The 17,919-nt window shown below is 52.0% G+C and overlaps 1 protein-coding gene across 2 annotated transcripts in view; it reads left to right on the top strand.

Moving 5' to 3' along the window:
• The window catches only part of LOC118084239 (uncharacterized), a 281,031-nt gene that overhangs the window by 22,318 nt on the left and 240,794 nt on the right, over positions 1-17,919 (top strand). For both annotated transcript variants that reach the window (XM_060270659.2, XM_060270658.2), the window contains exons 3-5: positions 1,969-3,419; positions 10,064-10,117; positions 17,346-17,399. In XM_060270659.2, the coding sequence (XP_060126642.2) occupies positions 1,969-3,419; positions 10,064-10,117; positions 17,346-17,399 (1,559 nt within the window). The remainder of the gene's footprint in view (positions 1-1,968; positions 3,420-10,063; positions 10,118-17,345; positions 17,400-17,919) is intronic.

Here is a 17,919-nt window from a genome sequence, read left to right as displayed (position 1 = left end):
GACCTTTAAAGCCCTAAACGGCCTCAGTCCTATATACCTGAAGGAGCGTCTCCACCCCCATTGTTTTGCCCGGACACTGAGATCCAGCGCCGAGGGCCTTCTGGCGGTTCCCTCACTGCGAGAAGCCAAGCTACAGGGAACCAGGCAGAAGGCCTTCTTGGTGGTGGCGCCCGCCCTGTGGAATGCCCTCCCACCAGATGTCCAAGAGAAAAACAACTACCTGACATTTAGAAAACACCTAAAGGCAGCCCTGTTTAGGGAAGTTTTTAATCTGCGATATTTTAATGTATTTTGGTATTTGTTGGAAGCCGCCCAGAGTGGCAGGGAAAACCCAGCCAGATGGGTGGGGTAAATAATAATAATAATAATAATAATAATAATAATAATAATAATAATAATAATAATAAAGGTCAGCACTCAGCAGCCACTCCCAGTCACCCGTCTAGTTGCCACATTCTGGATTAGTTGTAGTTTCCAAGTCACCCTCAAAGGTAGCCCCACATACAGCGCATTGCAGTAGTCCAAGCGAGAGATAACTAGAGCATGCACCACTCTGGCGAGGCAGTCCGCAGGCAGGTAGGGTCTCAGCCTGCATACCAGATGGAGCTGATAAACAGCTTTCCTGGACACAGAATTTCAAGGGTTATATCCAGTGTGGCACTAAATTGAAGTCAATGAGCAGTGTAGATGGTTTGCCCCAGCAGAACCTTGTTGTGCACGAAAGCGCATGAATGGGTTGCCAGTTAATTTTGTGGCACAATAGATAGCCCAGTCCATTGTGCCACGAGTGTCTCCTAGTGCTATTGTGTTGGATTCCTCCACTGCACAGCATTCAATCCCACCCGTCTGTTATCTCAAGGGAAAGGTGGCTACAACTCAGATTCTTTGAAGGAAATTGAAGATTTCACTTTGAATTGAAGCACAGAGAACAGGATGGAAATATTTCCACTGGTTCCCCATTCCCGGATCTCAATCAACTCTGTGCTCAATGGCCATGATGGATAGGGAGAAAAAGAGCACCTCTGTTGGTATAGAATCACAGAATTATAGAGTTAGAAAGGATCCTGGGGGCCATCTAGCCCAACTGCCTCCAATACAGGAATCTGCATTGGACTCAGTCTCATTTTTGCTACTCCAGTATTGTTTTCCAGGCTTGCCTTGATCCTGACCTCTTCATAATGGGCGTACCCAGCAAGGGCCTGGGGGGCAGCTGCCCCCCAAAGCAAAACCAATTTTTAAACGGTATTTTACAGACCATATCTCGCACTTTCCCCCTCCAAAAACTGAAGGGGAAAAGTCGCTGCGGGTTATGGAGTGAAGGCACGGCAGCAGATCCCTCGAGCGAAGGCACGAACGGCAGTGGGATCCCTCGACTGCAGGGATGCCACTGCCGTCAGAACCATGGTTCCCAGCGGTGGGGGAGGGAGGAGCCAGGGCCGTCTCAAGCATGTCGGGCGCCCTGGCACCGTGGTGCGGAGATCGCTCCGGCGCCCACGCCCTGCCCCGTTTTGTTGCTGCGGCTGGTGGGCAGGTGCAGCGTGGAGCGCACCACCCCTTGCCACCCACCCTACCCCTAGAACCGGCCCTGGGAGGAGCAGCCCGAAATCAGGCTGTTTTCGCCCCCTCGTAGCTGCATCCAGGGCCAGGAACGTGGGAGGGGAGAGGAGCAGCCTGAGCTGGGGGTGTGTGTGTGGATGGGAGCTCCTTCCTTCCATCCTTCCTCCCCCCTTCCATCCTCCCCCTCCCCCTTCCTTCCTTCCCTCCTTCCTTCCTCCCTCCCTCTTTCTTTTTTTCTCTCTCCCTCCCTCCCTTCTCTCTCTCTCTCACCCCTTCCTTCCTTCCTTCCTTCCTTCCTTCCTTTCTCTCTCACCCCTCCCTCCCCATTCTCTTCCCCTCTCTTGCCCCCCCCCAAGTTTTGACCCTGGGTACACCCCTGCTCTTCATGGTCCCCTTTTCCTTCTTCCCCAGATGTGGACATTCTTCAGAAATTGGGCTTGGTGGCTCCAAGACTGCCTGGCTCCCCACCCCGCTCTATTCCTCAGGGATTCATCCCCTTCAAGTCAGGGGTCATCTTCACCCAGCGGGCATGCCTCGAGGTGCCGATCAACAGGGTTATTCCCGCCCAGCTTGGCAAGGACTTGGCTTTAGTGTTGAGCCTGTGCTCCCACCGAATCAACAGCGCCTTTTTATTCGCCGTCAAGAGCAAGAAGAAAAAACTGCAGCTAGGAGTGCAGTTCGTCCCCGGGAAGGTCATCGTCTACGTCGGTCACAAACGCTCGGTATATTTTGATTATAACATCCACGACGGACAATGGCACAATTTGGCCATCAACATCCAAGGCCGGGTAGTCACCCTGTTTACCGCTTGCGGGAAGCAAAGCATGCATGCGGATCTGCACCATAAAAAGGAGGAGGCGTTGGATCCCGAGGGGTCCTTCCTCTTAGGCAAGCTCAACCAGCACTCAGTACATTTCGAAGGTGCCCTTTGCCAGTTTGATATTTATCCGTCTGCCGAGGCCGCTCACAATTACTGCAAGTACCTGAAAAAGCAATGCCGGCACACAGATACTTACCGGTCCAACCTTCCGCCTCTTGTCCTGCTCCTTCCCAACGACCCGAGAGCTTCTGAAATGACTCCCTTGAAGAATCTGACCACTGCAATTCCTCCATCGCCACTCTTCAAGTCCACCCCTCCTCCAAGGAACAGGAGGTTGATGGCAGCACCCACCCCCGCCGCCGGGCCATTGAAGCTGCCAGCTCCGCGGGTGACCGTCAAAGCTCCCAAGATCGTTGTGGCAACCTCTCCTGCCTTGATTAGCGCTGAAGCACAGCTCCCAGGCCACACGTTCCACCAGGCCACCACAGAAGGCCGCTGGCTCTCCAGCGTTGCTCTCCGGACAACCACCATTGCCACTTCCAGTTTGGGTTCAGAGAAATCTCGTTTGCCCGCCAGGAAGAAGGTTTTCCCTGCCACCTTTCCCTACTCAGCCACAAGCCCTGCTGCAGGGATGAAAAAGAAGGAGGTGGGCAAAGGGGCCACAAAGATGGCCAGCCCAAGCCAAACCACCAGGTCTCCAGCAGCAAACGCCACAAAGCCAACGATGGAGAAGGCAATGGATGCTCCTGGCAGTCTCCACCCCGTGACCCTGAAGCCCAAGCCCGGGGGTGTAACCAAGAGCGCTGCACCAAAGAAAACAACTCTGCTGGCCCCAAAGAAGCCAGATCTGACCATCACTGCTGTCCCAGATGCCCAACCAATTCGAGGAGCTCATTCTTCTGCCCGCAGAGCAAATGTACAGAATGTGAATTTTGCAACCCCGGCTGCCACAGCTGGGTACCCACTGTTTGACCCTGTCGGGCCCACCCTCTTTCCGTTTGTTCTGGGTCTTCCCGGACTGAAAGGAGACCTCGGTCCTCCGGTAAGTCAAAGATGTTTTGCTTTTTGATGTGATTTGGGGTTTTTTCATCCCTTATGAGGCCTTATGAGGATGCCTTATGAGGAACGGCTTAGGGAGCTGGGTATGGAGAAGAGAAGGTTAAGGGGTGATATGATAGCCATGTTCAAATATATAAAAGGATGTCATATGGAGGAGGGAGAAAGGTTGTTTTCTGCTGCTCCAGAGAAGCGGACATGGAGCAATGGATTCAAACTACAAGAAAGAAGATTCCACCTCAACAAGCCCGGCAGCACCCCCCCTCCCGGTTGCTTGGGCACGGCCGATGCCGCTCGCTATCCCCCCGCCGCCTCAGCATGGAGGGAAGGACGGAGGGAAGGAGGCTAGATGGGCGCCACGGAGCCAGCGGGGAGAACCCCAGACTGCGGGAAGGCATCCGAGCCTTCCCGCCAACAGGGTTGACCCTGGCGCTGCGTTTCATTGGTAGAGCTGCTGCCTTGTGGCGTTGCCTCTACCAATGAAACGCAGCGGTGGGATGACCCTAGCGCTGCAGAGCAGAACAGGTTCCTAGTGCCCCTGCTCCGCTTGCTTACCTCCCTGCTCTCTCGAGTGGCGCGGGTGGCGGGCGTGCAGGAGGAGGGAAAAGGGAGGCCGCCGCGCAGCTAGTCCACTTGCTGGGGCGCCCCTCAGCGCCCTGGCGCCCCGCGGCACTAGACCCAATGGGAGAGCCGGCCCTGCTAACAGGACCAGTGGTCCGGGGAGATGGGAATTGTAGTCCAAAACATCTGGAGGGCTGAAGTTTGGGGATGCCTGGGGAAGAATTTTCAGCCCTGGAGCTAAGATGGTTTCATATTGCATAAATATTTGTGAGCTGCAAGCAGCAACCTTCCCCTTTGGATATTTTTCAGGGTTGGGGATGGTCTTTGGATAAGCATGGAGTCTTGGCTTTACTTACATGCTTTGCATGCAGAAGGCACTACGTTCAATCTCTGGCATCAAATATCACCTCCCTAAAACTTTGGAGAATCACTGCCAGTCAGTGTAGTTAGCTAGATAGATCTTTTTTACAGCCATACCTTGTGTTGCATTAGGTTCACGTTGTGTCTTTTCAGCTTGCTAACGCGGCAAACTTGGAGGTGTATACTTCCGGGTTTTGCCACACGCACAGAAGCATTCTGCACGCTTCGCCATAGCTGCCAAGTCTCCCGTATTCCCCGGAATACCCCCGTTTTTCCAGCCGTTTCCCGCTGGCAGCCCGGATTTAAAAAAACCCGTAAATCCTCCGGATTCTTACCGGTTCAGGGAGGCTCCTTCTGCGCATGTCTTGAGTCTCTGGACATGCGCAGAAGCGATTTCTGGTGCTGCAGCCCGGATTTAACCCCCCCGTAAATCCCCCGGATTTTTACCGGCCCAGGGAGACTCCTGCGCATGTCTGGAGTCTCTGGACATGCACAGAAGCGATTTCTGGCACTGTGGCCATTTTGGAAATGGGCAGAGCGTGCATAGAAGCAACTTCTGGTGCTGCTGTGCCCAGTCCCAAAATGGCCGCAGCGCGACTTCCAATCCCGGATTTTTTCATCTGGGAACTGGCACCTATGCGCTTCGCACATGTGCAGAAGTGCTCTATTGCGCTCCTCGCTTGTGCAGAAGCACTGCTCTAGTTGCGGACTTTTGGGGGTGCAAACGGCACCCCGGAATGGATCGTGTCCGCAACGAGAGGTACCACTGTATATATAACTAGCAGGCCCGGCCACGCGTTGCTGTGGGTCATCCCTGTGATTCCCCCCACGCTGTCCCGATCCATGATGTATCCCACCCCTCCTCCCTCCAACCCCCTGGCTCATCCCTGTGTTTTGGTAGGACACCCTTCCCTCTGTTTTCCCCAGGGAGTGTTGTCCCCTCCCCCTGTATCACCATACATTGGCCCCTGCGCACGCATTGTGAACATTTTTATATATTTAGATTTTAAAAAATTGAAATAAGAAAATGAGAAGCAGAAGTTATTATTGTTTAATTTTATTTTTGGGGTTGTCATTTGTTTTGGTGGGTATTGTATGATTTGGGCATTGTTGTGTGTTTTGGGGTGTGTGTGTGTGTTTGTGTGTTTGTGTGTGTGTGTGTGTGTGTGTGTTGTTATTTGGATTTTCTAATTTTGGAGTAGGTGACCCAGAGAACCTAGATAACTACTTTAATAATCCCGACCCGGGGGGGGGGTGTCAAATAGCGAAGACCCACAGTCCCATAGCAACAGAAGGCGAGTTCCAAAGCACCGAGGACTAAAATCTTGAAAGGCACAGCACAAAAGGAAAAAGCAATGGGGTGGGGAGAGGAAAACAAGCAAATGCTTCCACCACATTTTTATTTTTTTGAAAAAAAGAATAAGCACTTCCACTTAGTGAAGGTCAATTCTGGCCTGCTTCAACCTGGGACGGCAGGCAAAACAATGTGTATGGGGGTGGTCCCTGGGGCCGCGCTAGAGGACCAGGACATGACCATTGGCCTATGAATCACAGATGACTTTTCCGAAAAGAATTGTGGTGGTTTCTCCATAAGTTGTGGAAAGTTCAGGCTCTGTGTCCTAGGCAAAGAGGGGGGGGAGCAGTATAGCCTCTGCCAGCAGATCGTAAAACAAGCCCAGTGAGGAAAAGGTTACATCTGTGTTCAAGTGGCCTCCTTGACCTTTGCAGTGACTAATTTTGAGGGACCTTCCCCGCCTCCCCCCCGGTACTTTGTAAGATGTGCCCAGAATAGAGATCGAGATGACATATTGAGAAATGTAACTTCTTAACATTTATGGAGCCAGACAAGCGAGTTTTTAGAACACAGATGCTGTGAGATTGAGTAACTGCTTTAGCATTGTCTTCACACTCTTGGGCAGGCTCCCTGCAGCCTAAGTCTCCTCACCTCATCATTTTTATGTTCTATCTCAGCTTGCTCACCTCTATTCTGTCAAGTAATTTGCAGGCCCAGAATTTGCATTCTTTAAACTGCTGGGCTTCTCATAGAATCATAGAGTTGGAAGAGACCACAAGGGCCACCCAGTCCAACCCCCCGCCAAGCAGGAAACACCATCAAAGCATTCTTAACATATGGCTGACAGCAATGCGTGGCCGCGTCAGCTAGTAGAATCATACAATCCTAGAGTTGGAAGAGACCACAAGGGCCATCCAGTCCAACTCCCTGCCAAGCAGGAAACACCACCAAAGCATTCTTGACATATGCCTGTCAAGCCTCTGCTTAAAGACCTCCAAAGAAGGAGACTCCACCACACTCCTTGGCAGCAAATCCCACTGCCAAACAGCTCTTACTGTCAGAAAACCCAGGCTGACCCTGGTAGAATTAGCATTCTTCTCTCTTGGATTATCTGGTAGTATTGCCCCCCTCCCTCAATTAGGATGAGGCCTTTGGATCATACAGTGTAATTATGTAACAAGTTCTTTATTTGGCTGTTTTGTTTTTATTTTCAATTTAAAAATACTAATTATATTGTGGCTATTTGTGCAGTTGCATAATCGCATTATGAACGGGGCTGCGACTGAACATAATGGCCAGTTGAACTCATACGGTGCACTGTGTGAAGGCAGTCGTTTCTATTGGGGGTTGTCCATATTATGTGGAACTGGCTTACTGACCGAACCCAAAGGGTGCTCATCAATAGCTCCTCCTCATCCTGGAGAGAAGTGACTAGTGGGGTGCCACAGGGTTCTGTCTTGGGCCCAGTCTTATTCAACATCTTGATCAATGACTTGGATGATGGGCTTGAGGGCATCCTGTATTTTGGTATTTGTTGGAAGCTGGCCAGAGTGGCGGGGTATAAAGAAATAAAATAATAATAATAATAACAATAATAACCATGAGATGGATGAGGCTGCAGCTTTGGAAGGATCCGAAGAAGCCCAGTTTTGGTCCTATGCCGAGTGAGTGCTTTCCTTTCCTGGAAATAGTGTAAGAGCATCTGCACAGAGCTGAATTGTAGGATCCTTGGCTGCTGTCCCAGCTATGCCCTCTTGTTAATTTTGGCCCCAGATACACCTGTTGTCTTCCTGGAGTTGCATCTGCTTTTGGAGCCGAGGTCTACTTTTGGTAAAAAGCTGTGCAGTCTCCAGAGCTCTTGAGAAGTCAGGGCCAGCTTCCAAGCATTCCCGAGCCTTCTGGTCTCTCTCACTCCCTCTTTCTTTCATACAAAGAGGAGGGCAGGGGGGGGGGAAACACCCTCAACTCATCATTTATAACAAGCTACTTGAACATAAATCCTTCAGGAGACATCTTGGTTTATTCTGAAATATAGTTGCGTCTGCTGGAAGCGCTTGATTGGAAGAATGCAACAGTTTCACCTCCACATCCTTAAAGCCTCAGGTAGGAGTGCTTTTTTATACAGTGGTACCTCACTGTGGGTTAAACCACAGAGTCTAGGGCTTGCTGATCAGGAGGTCGGCAGATCGAATCCCTGTGATGGGGTGAGCTCCTGCCAACCTAGCAGTTCGAAAGCACATCAAAGTGCAAGTAGATAAGTAGAAAGTACTCCAGGTGAGGTCTGACCAGAGCAGAATACAGTGGTACTATTACTTCCCTTGATCTAGATGCTATACTCCTATTGATGCAGCCCAGAATTGCATTGGCTTTTTGAGCTGCTGCATCACACTGTTGACTCATGTCAAGTTTGTGGTCCACCAAGACTCCTAGATCCTTTTCACATGTACTGCTCTCAAGCCAGGTGTCTCCCATCCTGTATTTGTGCCTTTCATTTTTTTTTGCCCAAGTGGAGTACTTTACATTTCTCCTTGTTAAAATTCATCTTGTTTGCTTTGGCCCATTGTCTAATCTGTGAAGGTCATTTTGAAGTGTGATCCTGTCCTCTGGGGTATTAGCCACTCCTCCCCATTTGGTGTCATCTGCAAACTTGCTCAGGATGCCCTCAAGCCCATCATCCCAGTCATTGAAAAAGATGTTGAATAAGACTAGGCCCAAGACACCCCACTAGTCACTACTCTCCAGGATGAGGAGGAGCCATTGAAAGGAACAGGTTCACAGTCTAAAAAGACGAACATGAGAACAGAGGAAAAGAGAAGAGGAAGGGCTTTAGTCCCCACTTCCCCATATCCATGTCTCCTCCTCTCCAGGCCTTCTTGTAAGCAATCAGAGACCGTGCCTGCTTGCAGTCTGTTGCTGCTCCACCCATTTCAGCCCTCTCCTGGTTCTGGGAGATGGGAGGAGAGGAGCTTTTTGCAGCAGGAGGGTGAGATACCAGTGGCTCTTCATCAGCTTGACCCATCTTTGCCTCATGACCTCCCACATCTCACTTACTTGCTTCAGCTTCTGCCTCTGATTATGGTCTGTTCACTGCCACAGCCTCTTCCTTTTTTGGACACCTATCCAGTTACCACCACCCAATCTTCTCCCTCTTCTTCCTAGGACCACTCATTGTCTTCCCACCACCAATCCCTGGGTTGTGAGCCTTTTTCTCTGGGGAGTTCCTCTTTCTCCAACCAATCGGTGTCAGCAAGGCTATGTGAGGTTGTGTGGAAACAAGCCTACCATTCAAATGGCAAGCAAGGACATAAACCTTAGGAAGAACTTTCTGACAGTGTTGTTGTTGTTGTTGTTGTTGTTGTTGTTTAGTCGTTCAGTCATTTCCGACTTTTCGTGACCCCCTGGACCAGAGCACGCCAGGCACTCCTGTCTTCCACTGCCTCCCGCAGTTTGGTCAAACTCATGTTTGTAGCTTCGAGAACACTGTCCAGCCATCTCGTCCTCTGACGTCCCCTTCTCCTAGTGCCCTCAATCTTTCCCAACATCAGGCTCTTTTCCAGGGAGTCTTCTCTTCTCATGAGGTGGCCAAAGTCTTGGAGCCTCAGCTCCAGGATCTGTCCTTCCAGTGAGCACTCAGGGCTGGTTTCCTTCAGAATGGAGAGGTTTGATCTTCTCGCAGTCCATGGGACTCCTCCAGCACCATAATTCAAAAGCATCAATTCTTCGGCGATCAGCCTTCTTGATGGTCCAGCTCTCACTTCCATACATCACTACTGGGAAAACCATAGCTTGAACCATAGCTTGAACCATAGCTTGAACCATAGCTTGAACTATACGGACCTTTGTCGGCAAGGTGATGTCTCTGCTTTTGAAGATGCTATCTAGGTTTGTCATTGCTTTTCTCCCAAGAAGCAGGCGTCTTTTAATTTAATAGTTTGCTGTGGTCGACACAGTCAAAGGCTTTTGCATAGTCAATGAAGCCGAAGTAAATGTTTTTCTGGAACTTTCTAGCTTTCTCCAGCGCATGTTTGCGATTCGGTCTCTGGTTCCTCTGCCCCTTCCCGCTGTAGCGGTCCCTATTTATCTACTTGCACTTTGACGTGCTTTCAAACTGCTAGGTTGGCAGGAGCTGGGACCAAGCAACGGGAGCTCACCCCGTCACAGGGATTCGAACCGCTGACCTTCTGATCAGCAAGCCCTAGGCTCTGTGGTTTAACCCACAGCGCCACCTGCGTCCCTCCATTGGAGCATACAAATATACTAAAAGTGCTACTCGAAAGTCACTCAAATAAGAATACCCACCCCGCACTCAAGAACAAATGCCAGAAATGGCTGCTAAAAGACAGGCCATGAGTATACTAAGTGCCTCTGAAAAGAATCAAGGTTGAAATGTGTTCTCTCTTTTCTTTTCTTTTCAGGGCCTCCCAGGTCTGCCCGGTTTACCAGGACCACCTGGCAAGCGAGGCCCACGGGTAAGTAAAGCACAGGGGAAAATGTGGGTAAATTGGCAGGGAGCCCCCCCAAGTCAAAAGGCTGCCACATATTCTAGCTGCAGGACACCTTTTGCTGTGCAGCATGTGACCAGGGCCGGCACGTCCATTTAGGCGAACTAGGCAGCTGTCTAGGGTGCCAAAATGGAGGGGGTGCTGTATTTCAGGGGCACAGTTACCCCATTCAGGACCAGGGAGTCCCCCACACCTGCCCGCCTCCTGTCCCCCACGAACAGTACTTCTGTCTTGTAAGGATTCATCCTCAATCTGTTAGCCGCCATCCATCCTCCAACTGCCTCCAGACACTCACACAGGACCTTCACCGCCTTCACTGGTTCTGATTTGAAAGAGAGGTAGAGCTGGGTATCATCCACATACTGATGAACACCCAGCCCAAACCCCCTGATGATCTCTCCCAGCAGCTGCATGTAGATGTTAAGAAGCATGGGGGAGACGATGGAACCCTGAGGCACCCCACAAGTGAGAGCCCAGGGGTCCGAACACTCACCCCCCACCACCACTTTCTGAACACGGCCCAGGAGGAAGGAGCAGAACCACTGCATGACAGTGCTCCCAGCTCCAAACCCCTTATGGTCGATGGTGTCAAAAGCCGCTGAGAGATCAAGCAGAACTAGGAAACAGCTCTCATCTTTGTCCTTAGCCCGCCGGAGATCATCAACCAGTGCAAGCAGGGCCATTTCAGTCCCATGATGAGGCCTGAACCCTGACTGGAAGGGATCCAAATGGTCCGCTTCTTCCAGGCGTGCCTGGAGTTGTTCAGAAACCACTCGCTCAATCACCTTGCTCAGGAATGGAAGATTTGAGACTGGGCGATTGTTGGCCATATTGGCCGCATCTAAAAATGGTTTTTTAAAGAAGCGGTTTAATAACCGCCTTTTTCAGCAGGTGTGGGAAGGCTCCCTCACAGAGAGAAGCATTCACCAACCCGCGAAGCTCATAGCCCAGCCCTTCCCGGCTAGCTTTTATAAGCCAGGATGGGCAAGGATCAAGGAGACAGGTGGTTGGTTTCACTCGTCCAAGCAGCCTGTCCACATCCTTGGAGGGCATTGAACCTTCTGCATGCGAGGCAGATGCTGTCATTGACCTACGGCAGCTTGACTGTGGGAGGGAAGGCTCAAGCTGTGGGTCAACAGGAAGCCGGCTTTGACTATTTCCCAGAGGGTGTGGAGAGCGAAGCCCGCTCCCTGGAGAGAAGTGACTAGTGGGGTGCCACAGGGTTCTGTCTTGGGCCCAGTCTTCTTCAACATCTTTATCAATGACTTGGATGATGGGCCTGAGGGCATCCTGAGCAAGTTTGCAGATGACACCAAATGGGGAGGGGTGGCTAATACCCCAGAGGACAGGATCACACTTCCAAATGACCTGATCAGATTAGAGAACTGGGCCAAAGCAAACAAGATGAATTTGAACAAGGAGAAATGTAAAGTACCGTGTTTCTCATATTTTAAGGCATCCCCAAAAAATAAGCCATGACAGGATTTCTAAGGGTTGGTGAAAAATAAGACATACCCCGAAAATAAGCCATGTCGTGTAGCCCCGACCGAGCGAGAGGCGAAGGCGCGGGACACAGCAGGAGCTCCCTTCCTGCTTCCCCGAGCCGTCGCGCATCGGGGGACAGAGCCGAAGATCGGCGGGCGCTCCTTGCTGGGCTTGACAAGCCCGGCAAACAGCGCCCGCCGATCTTCGGCCCTGTGCTGTGTGACAGGCGGGGGTGGTGGGGGAAGCGGAGATCGTTCTCCGCTCTCCGCCCACCCCCGCCTGTCACCGAAGATCGGCGGGCGCTCCTAGCTGGGCTTGACAAGCCCGGCAAACAGCGCCCGCCGACCTGTGCTGTGTGACAGGCGGGGGTGGGGGGGGAAGCGGAGATCGTTCTCCGCTCTCCCCCCACCCCCGCCTGTCACCGAAGATCGGCGGGCGCTCCTTGCTGGGCTTGACAAGCCCGGCAAACAGCGCCCGCCGATCTTCGGACCTGTCCTGTGTGACAGGCGGGGGTGGGGGGGGGAAGCGGAGATCGTTCTCCGCTCTCCCCCCACCCCCGCCTGTCACCAAAGATCGGCGGGCGCTCCTTGCTGGGCTTGACAAGCCCGGCAAACAGCGCCCGCCGATCTTCGGACCTGTCCTGTGTGACAGGCGGGGGTGGGGGGGAAGCGGAGATCGTGCTCCGCTCTCCCCCCACCCCCGCCTGTCACCAAAGATCAACGGGCGCTGTTTGCTGGGCTTGACAAGCCCGGCAAACAGCGCCCGCCGATCTTCGGACCTGTCCTGTGTGACAGGCGGGGGTGGGGGGGAAGCGGAGATCGTGCTCCGCTCTCCCCCCCACCCCCGCCTGTCACCAAAGATCGGCGGGCGCTGTTTGCTGGGCTTGACAAGCCCGGCAAACAGCGCCCGCCGACCTGTGCTGTGTGACAGGCGGGGGTGGGGGAGAAGCGGAGATCGTTCTCCGCTCTCCCCCCATCCCCGCCTGTCACCGAAGATCGGCGGGCGCTCCTAGCTGGGCTTGACAAGCCCGGCAAACAGCGCCCGCCGACCTGTGCTGTGTGACAGGCGGGGGTGGGGGGGAAGCGGAGATCGTGCTCCGCTCTCCCCCCACCCCCGCCTGTCACCAAAGATCGGCGGGCGCTGTTTGCTGGGCTTGACAAGCCCGGCAAACAGCGCCCGCCGACCTGTGCTGTGTGACAGGCGGGGGTGGGGGAGAAGCGGAGATCGTTCTCCGCTCTCCCCCCATCCCCGCCTGTCACCGAAGATCGGCGGGCGCTCCTAGCTGGGCTTGTCAAGACCGGCAAACAGCGCCCGCCGACCTGTGCTGTGTGACAGGCGGGGGTGGGGGGAAGCGGAGATCGTTCTCCGCTCTCCGCCCACCCCCGCCTGTCACCGAAGATCGGCGGGCGCTGTTTGCTGGGCTTGACAAGCCCGGCAAACAGCGCCCGCCGATCTTCGGACCTGTCCTGTGTGACAGGCGGGGGTGGGGGGGAAGCGGAGATCGTTCTCCGCTCTCCCCCCACCCCCGCCTGTCACCGAAGATCAGCGGGCGCTGTTTGCTGGGCTTGACAAGCCCGGCAAACAGCGCCCGCCGATCTTCGGACCTGTCCTGTGTGACAGGCGGGGGTGGGGGGGAAGCGGAGATCGTGCTCCGCTCTCCCCCCACCCCCGCCTGTCACCAAAGATCGGCGGGCGCTGTTTGCTGGGCTTGACAAGCCCGGCAAACAGCGCCCGCCGACCTGTGCTGTGTGACAGGCGGGGGTGGGGGAGAAGCGGAGATCGTTCTCCGCTCTCCCCCCATCCCCGCCTGTCACCGAAGATCGGCGGGCGCTCCTAGCTGGGCTTGACAAGCCCGGCAAACAGCGCCCGCCGACCTGTGCTGTGTGACAGGCGGGGGTGGGGGGGAAGCGGAGATCGTTCTCCGCTCTCCGCCCACCCCCGCCTGTCACCGAAGATCGGCAGGCGCTGTTTGCTGGGCTTGACAAGCCCGGCAAACAGCGCCCGCTTGCACTTTATTAAAAAATAAGACATCCCTCAAAAATAAGCCATGTCGTGTTTTTTGGAAAAAAAAATTAATATAAGACATGACTTATAATATGAGAAACACGGTACTACACTTGGGCAAAAAAAATGAAAGGCATAAATACAGGATGGGAGACACCTGGCTTGAGAGCAGTACATGTGAAAAGGATCTAGGAGTCTTGGTAGACCACAAACTTGACATGAGTCAACAGTGTGATGCAGCAGCTCAAAAAGCCAATGCAATTCTGGGCTGCATCAATAGGAGTATAGCATCTAGATCAAGGGAAGTAATAGTACCACTGTATTCTGCTCTAGTCAGACCTCACCTGGAGGTCTGGGCACCATAGTTCAAGAAGGATACTGACAAGCTGGAACGTATCCAGAAGAGGGCAACCAAAATGGTCAAATGCCTGGAAACGATGCCTTATGAGGAACGACTTAGGGAGCTGGGTATGTTTAGCCTGGAGAAGAGAAGGTTAAGGGGTGATATGATAGCCATGTTCAAATATATCAAAGGATGTCATATAGAGGAGGGAGAAAGGTTGTTTTCTGCTGCTCCAGAGAAGTGGACACGGAGCAATGGATTCAAGCTACAAGAAAGAAGATTCCACCTCAACATTAGGAAGAACTTCCTGACAGTAAGAGCTGTTTGACAGTGGAATTTGCTGCCAAGGAGTGTGGTGGAGTCTCCTTCTTTGGAGGTCTTTAAGCAGAGGCTTGACAGGCATATGTCCAGAATGCTTTGATGGTGTTTTCTGCTTGGCAGGGGGTTGGACTGGATGGCCCTTGTGGTCTCTTCCAACTCTATGATTCTATGATTCTACTCACAGAGTTTAAAAAGTGACAGTGATCTACCCCCCTTTTTGGGGTTCAGCTCAAAGTTGTGGAGCTTTTTTTAAAGAAGGAAAGCCCTGTTTGGGGGGGTTCACGTAAAAGTTGTTGAGCTTCTTTAGGGAAGAAAGCGACGTTGAGCTTTTTTCAGAAGGAAAGCCCTGTTTTTTGTGGTTCAGGTCATTTTAGGGGTGCAGGGCAAAGATGTTGAGCTTTTTTTAGGGCAGCCACAGTTGTTCAGCTTCTTTGGGGGGGAGCAAGTGATCTACCAGTGATCTACCGGTAGACATGTTGGACATGCCTGGATGGCCCTTGTGGTCTCTTCCAACTCTATGATTTTCTATGATTCTATTGACCTACTGCACAGCTTAACTGGGGGAGGGAAGGCTCAAGCTGTGGGTCAACAGGAAGCCGGCTTTGACTATTTCCCAGAGAGTGAGGAGTGCGAGGCCCGCTCCCTTTTGTAAAGTGTCTCTTTCCTGAACACTGCAAGGCTTTCCTTAAGGGGCCAAAGCGGGTGGGGGTGGAGAGGTAGGGAAGGAAAGAAAGCTTTTCAAGAAACGGTTGGTTTGGCTTCCCTTCAAATACGTCGCTCCTACTTTGGCAAACCAAAGGTCAGGGTGGAATCGAGAGGTCAAGCTCCCATTTGTTTCCCCTCTGCTTCCCACTCCCTCTACCCATCCCCAAAAATTCACAAACATGAGCTGTGAATGAGCCTCTGGACACTTCTTAAGAATCCAGAATGTGGCAGAGGAGGCAAGTTGCGCCCACTTCACATTGCTCTTATTTTTTTCTTTTTATTTTTTTAAAAGAAGACCCTGAGCAAACAAACTCTTTTTTTAAAAAAGAGGATGGGGGTGTGAAGGGGGCGCTTCTGAGGGACAGGGGTCGTTTCCTGCAGCTCCTGGGAGCGCTGCAACCCTTCTGTGCCTGGTGCTTTCCGGGTTTCCCCAAGAAGCAGACTCTCTCCCTCCCCCACCTCATGTGAATGGAATTCCATCCAGATTACAAGACCCACTACCTTTGGGTACTCCCCTTCTCCCTCCCCCTGCCCCACTCTTTTGGAGAGAGCATATTGCAGGATTGCTCTCTAGGTTTTGCTGCTGCTGCTGGTGGTCCTCTGGCATAAGAATCATAGAATCATAGAGTTGGAAGAGACCACAAGGGCCATCCAGTCCAACCCCCTGCCAAGCAGGAAACACCCTCAAAACACTCTTGACATATGGCTGACAGCAACGCGTGGCCGGGTCAGCTAGTAGAATCATAGAATCCTACGGTAGAGTTGGAAGAGACCACAAGGGCCATCCAGTCCTCCCTCTATATGACATCCTTTCATATATTTGAACATGGCTATCATATCACCCCTTAACCTTCTCTTCTATAGGCTAAACATACCCAGCTCCCTAAGCCGTTCCTCATAAGGCATCATTTCCAGGCCTATGACCATCTTGGTTGCCCTCTTCTGGACACGTTCCAGCTTGTGGCATCCCAAGGACGAAACTTTCCATGGAATCTCAGAGACCATGAATGGGAGGCTCTTTTTCCTGCCTTGACTTGTTCTGCTGATGAGGAGGGTCAGTGTGTGTCTATATGCGCACACGCATATGTGTGTGAAGGTCCTGTGTGAGTGCCTGGAGGCGGTTGGAGGCTGGATGGCGGCTAACAGATTGAGATTGAATCCTGACAAGACAGAAGTACTGTTTTTTGGGGGGCAGGGGGCGAGCGGGTGGGGGGGACTCCCTGGTCCTGAATGGGGTAACTGTGCCCCTGAAGGACCAGGTGCACAGCCTGGGAGTCATTTTGGAGTCACAGCTGTCCATGGAGGCACAGGTTAATTCTGTGTCCAGGGCGGCTGTCTATCAGCTCCATCTGTTACGTAGGCTGAGACCCTACCTGCCTGCAGACTGTCTCGCCAGAGTGGTGCATGCTCTAGTTATCTCCCGCTTGGACTACTGCAATGCGCTCTACGTGGGGCTACCCTTGAACGTGACCCAGAAACTGCAATTGATCCAGAATGCGGCAACTAGACTGGTGACTGGGAGCGGCCGCTGAGACCACATAACACCGGTCCTGAAAGACCTACATTGGCTCCCAGTACGTTTCCGAGCACAATTCAAAGTGTTGGTGCTGACCTTTAAAGCAGTGTTTCTCAACCTTTTTTGGGCCATGGCACACTTGTTCCGTGAAAAAATTCACAAGGCACACCACCATTAAAAAAGTTAAAAATTTTAACTCTGTGCCGCCCTATATTATTATTATGACTGTAAGAAACACTTGCCAAATATTGCTTTCCGGCGGGTTAGTGTTGATTATTGGCGACCGCCAGGCACGTGACAGTGCAAATCGCCCTTCTCGTCGCCGCACGTCACGGCACACCAGCCAGCGTCTCGCGGCACACTAGTGTGCCACGGAACAGTGGTTGAGAAACGCTGCTTTAAAGCCCTAAACAGCCTCGGTCCAGTATACCTGAAGTAGCGTCTCCACCCCCATCATTCAGCCCGGACACTGAGATCCAGCGCCGAGGGCCTTCTGGCGGTTCCTTCATTGCGAGAAGCCAAGCTACAGGGAACCAGGCAGAGGGCCTTCTCGGTAGTGGCACCCGCCCTGTGGAACGCCTTCCCAGCAGATGTCAAGGCAATAAGCAACTATTTTACTTTTAGAAGACAACTGAAGGCAGCCCTGTTTAGGGAAGTGTTTAATGTTAGATGCTGTAATGTTTTTAATATTCGGTTGGAAGTCACCCAGAGTGGCTGAGAAAACCCAGCCACATGGGCGGGGTATAAATAAATTATTATTATTATTATTATTATTATTATTATTATTATTATTATTAATGTTGACTTCCTTGATTTCTCAGGGTCCTCCTGGCCCCCATGGGAATCCTGGCCGGCCTGGGCCACCTGGCTCTAAGGTAAGGGAAGAGACCCACATGCTTGTGGGCCACTGGGCATCTGCAAGCCATGGACGATGATCAGATTTGTGTCTAGATTTGTCTGGCTGGGGGGGGGAAACCCAGAATAAAATTTAAATTATTGGTTGATAGAAAAGAAAGGGGTAGATTCTCCATGCCGGACCTGAAGATATATTATGAAGCGTCCTGTCTCTGTTGGTTAAGAGAATGGATAACACTGGAAAACACAGATCTGTTAGATTTAGAAGGTTACGACAACAGATTTGGTTGGCATGCTTACCTCTGGTATGATAAAACAAAGTTTATAAAGGTTTTACAAACCATGTGATAAGAAGATCATTATAGGAGGTTTGGGGAAAAAATGCTGTTAGAGACAAAGACCCCATGGTGGATCTCACCAGTGGAGGTGTTGACTGTTAAAAAGATAAATATGGAGGGGAGGAGGGCCACCTACAAGGAGATTTTGATTTTAGAAGATGAGCAATTCAATAGTCCTGAGATGGTATGTTGGATGTTGTTG

Source organism: Zootoca vivipara, chromosome Z2 (genome assembly GCF_965207765.1).
Source record: "Zootoca vivipara chromosome Z2, rZooViv2.hap1.1, whole genome shotgun sequence".
Taxonomy (NCBI): domain Eukaryota; kingdom Metazoa; phylum Chordata; class Lepidosauria; order Squamata; family Lacertidae; genus Zootoca; species Zootoca vivipara.
The sequence above is the reverse complement of the archived record's forward strand: the minus strand, read 5'-3'. Positions and strand labels throughout refer to the sequence as shown.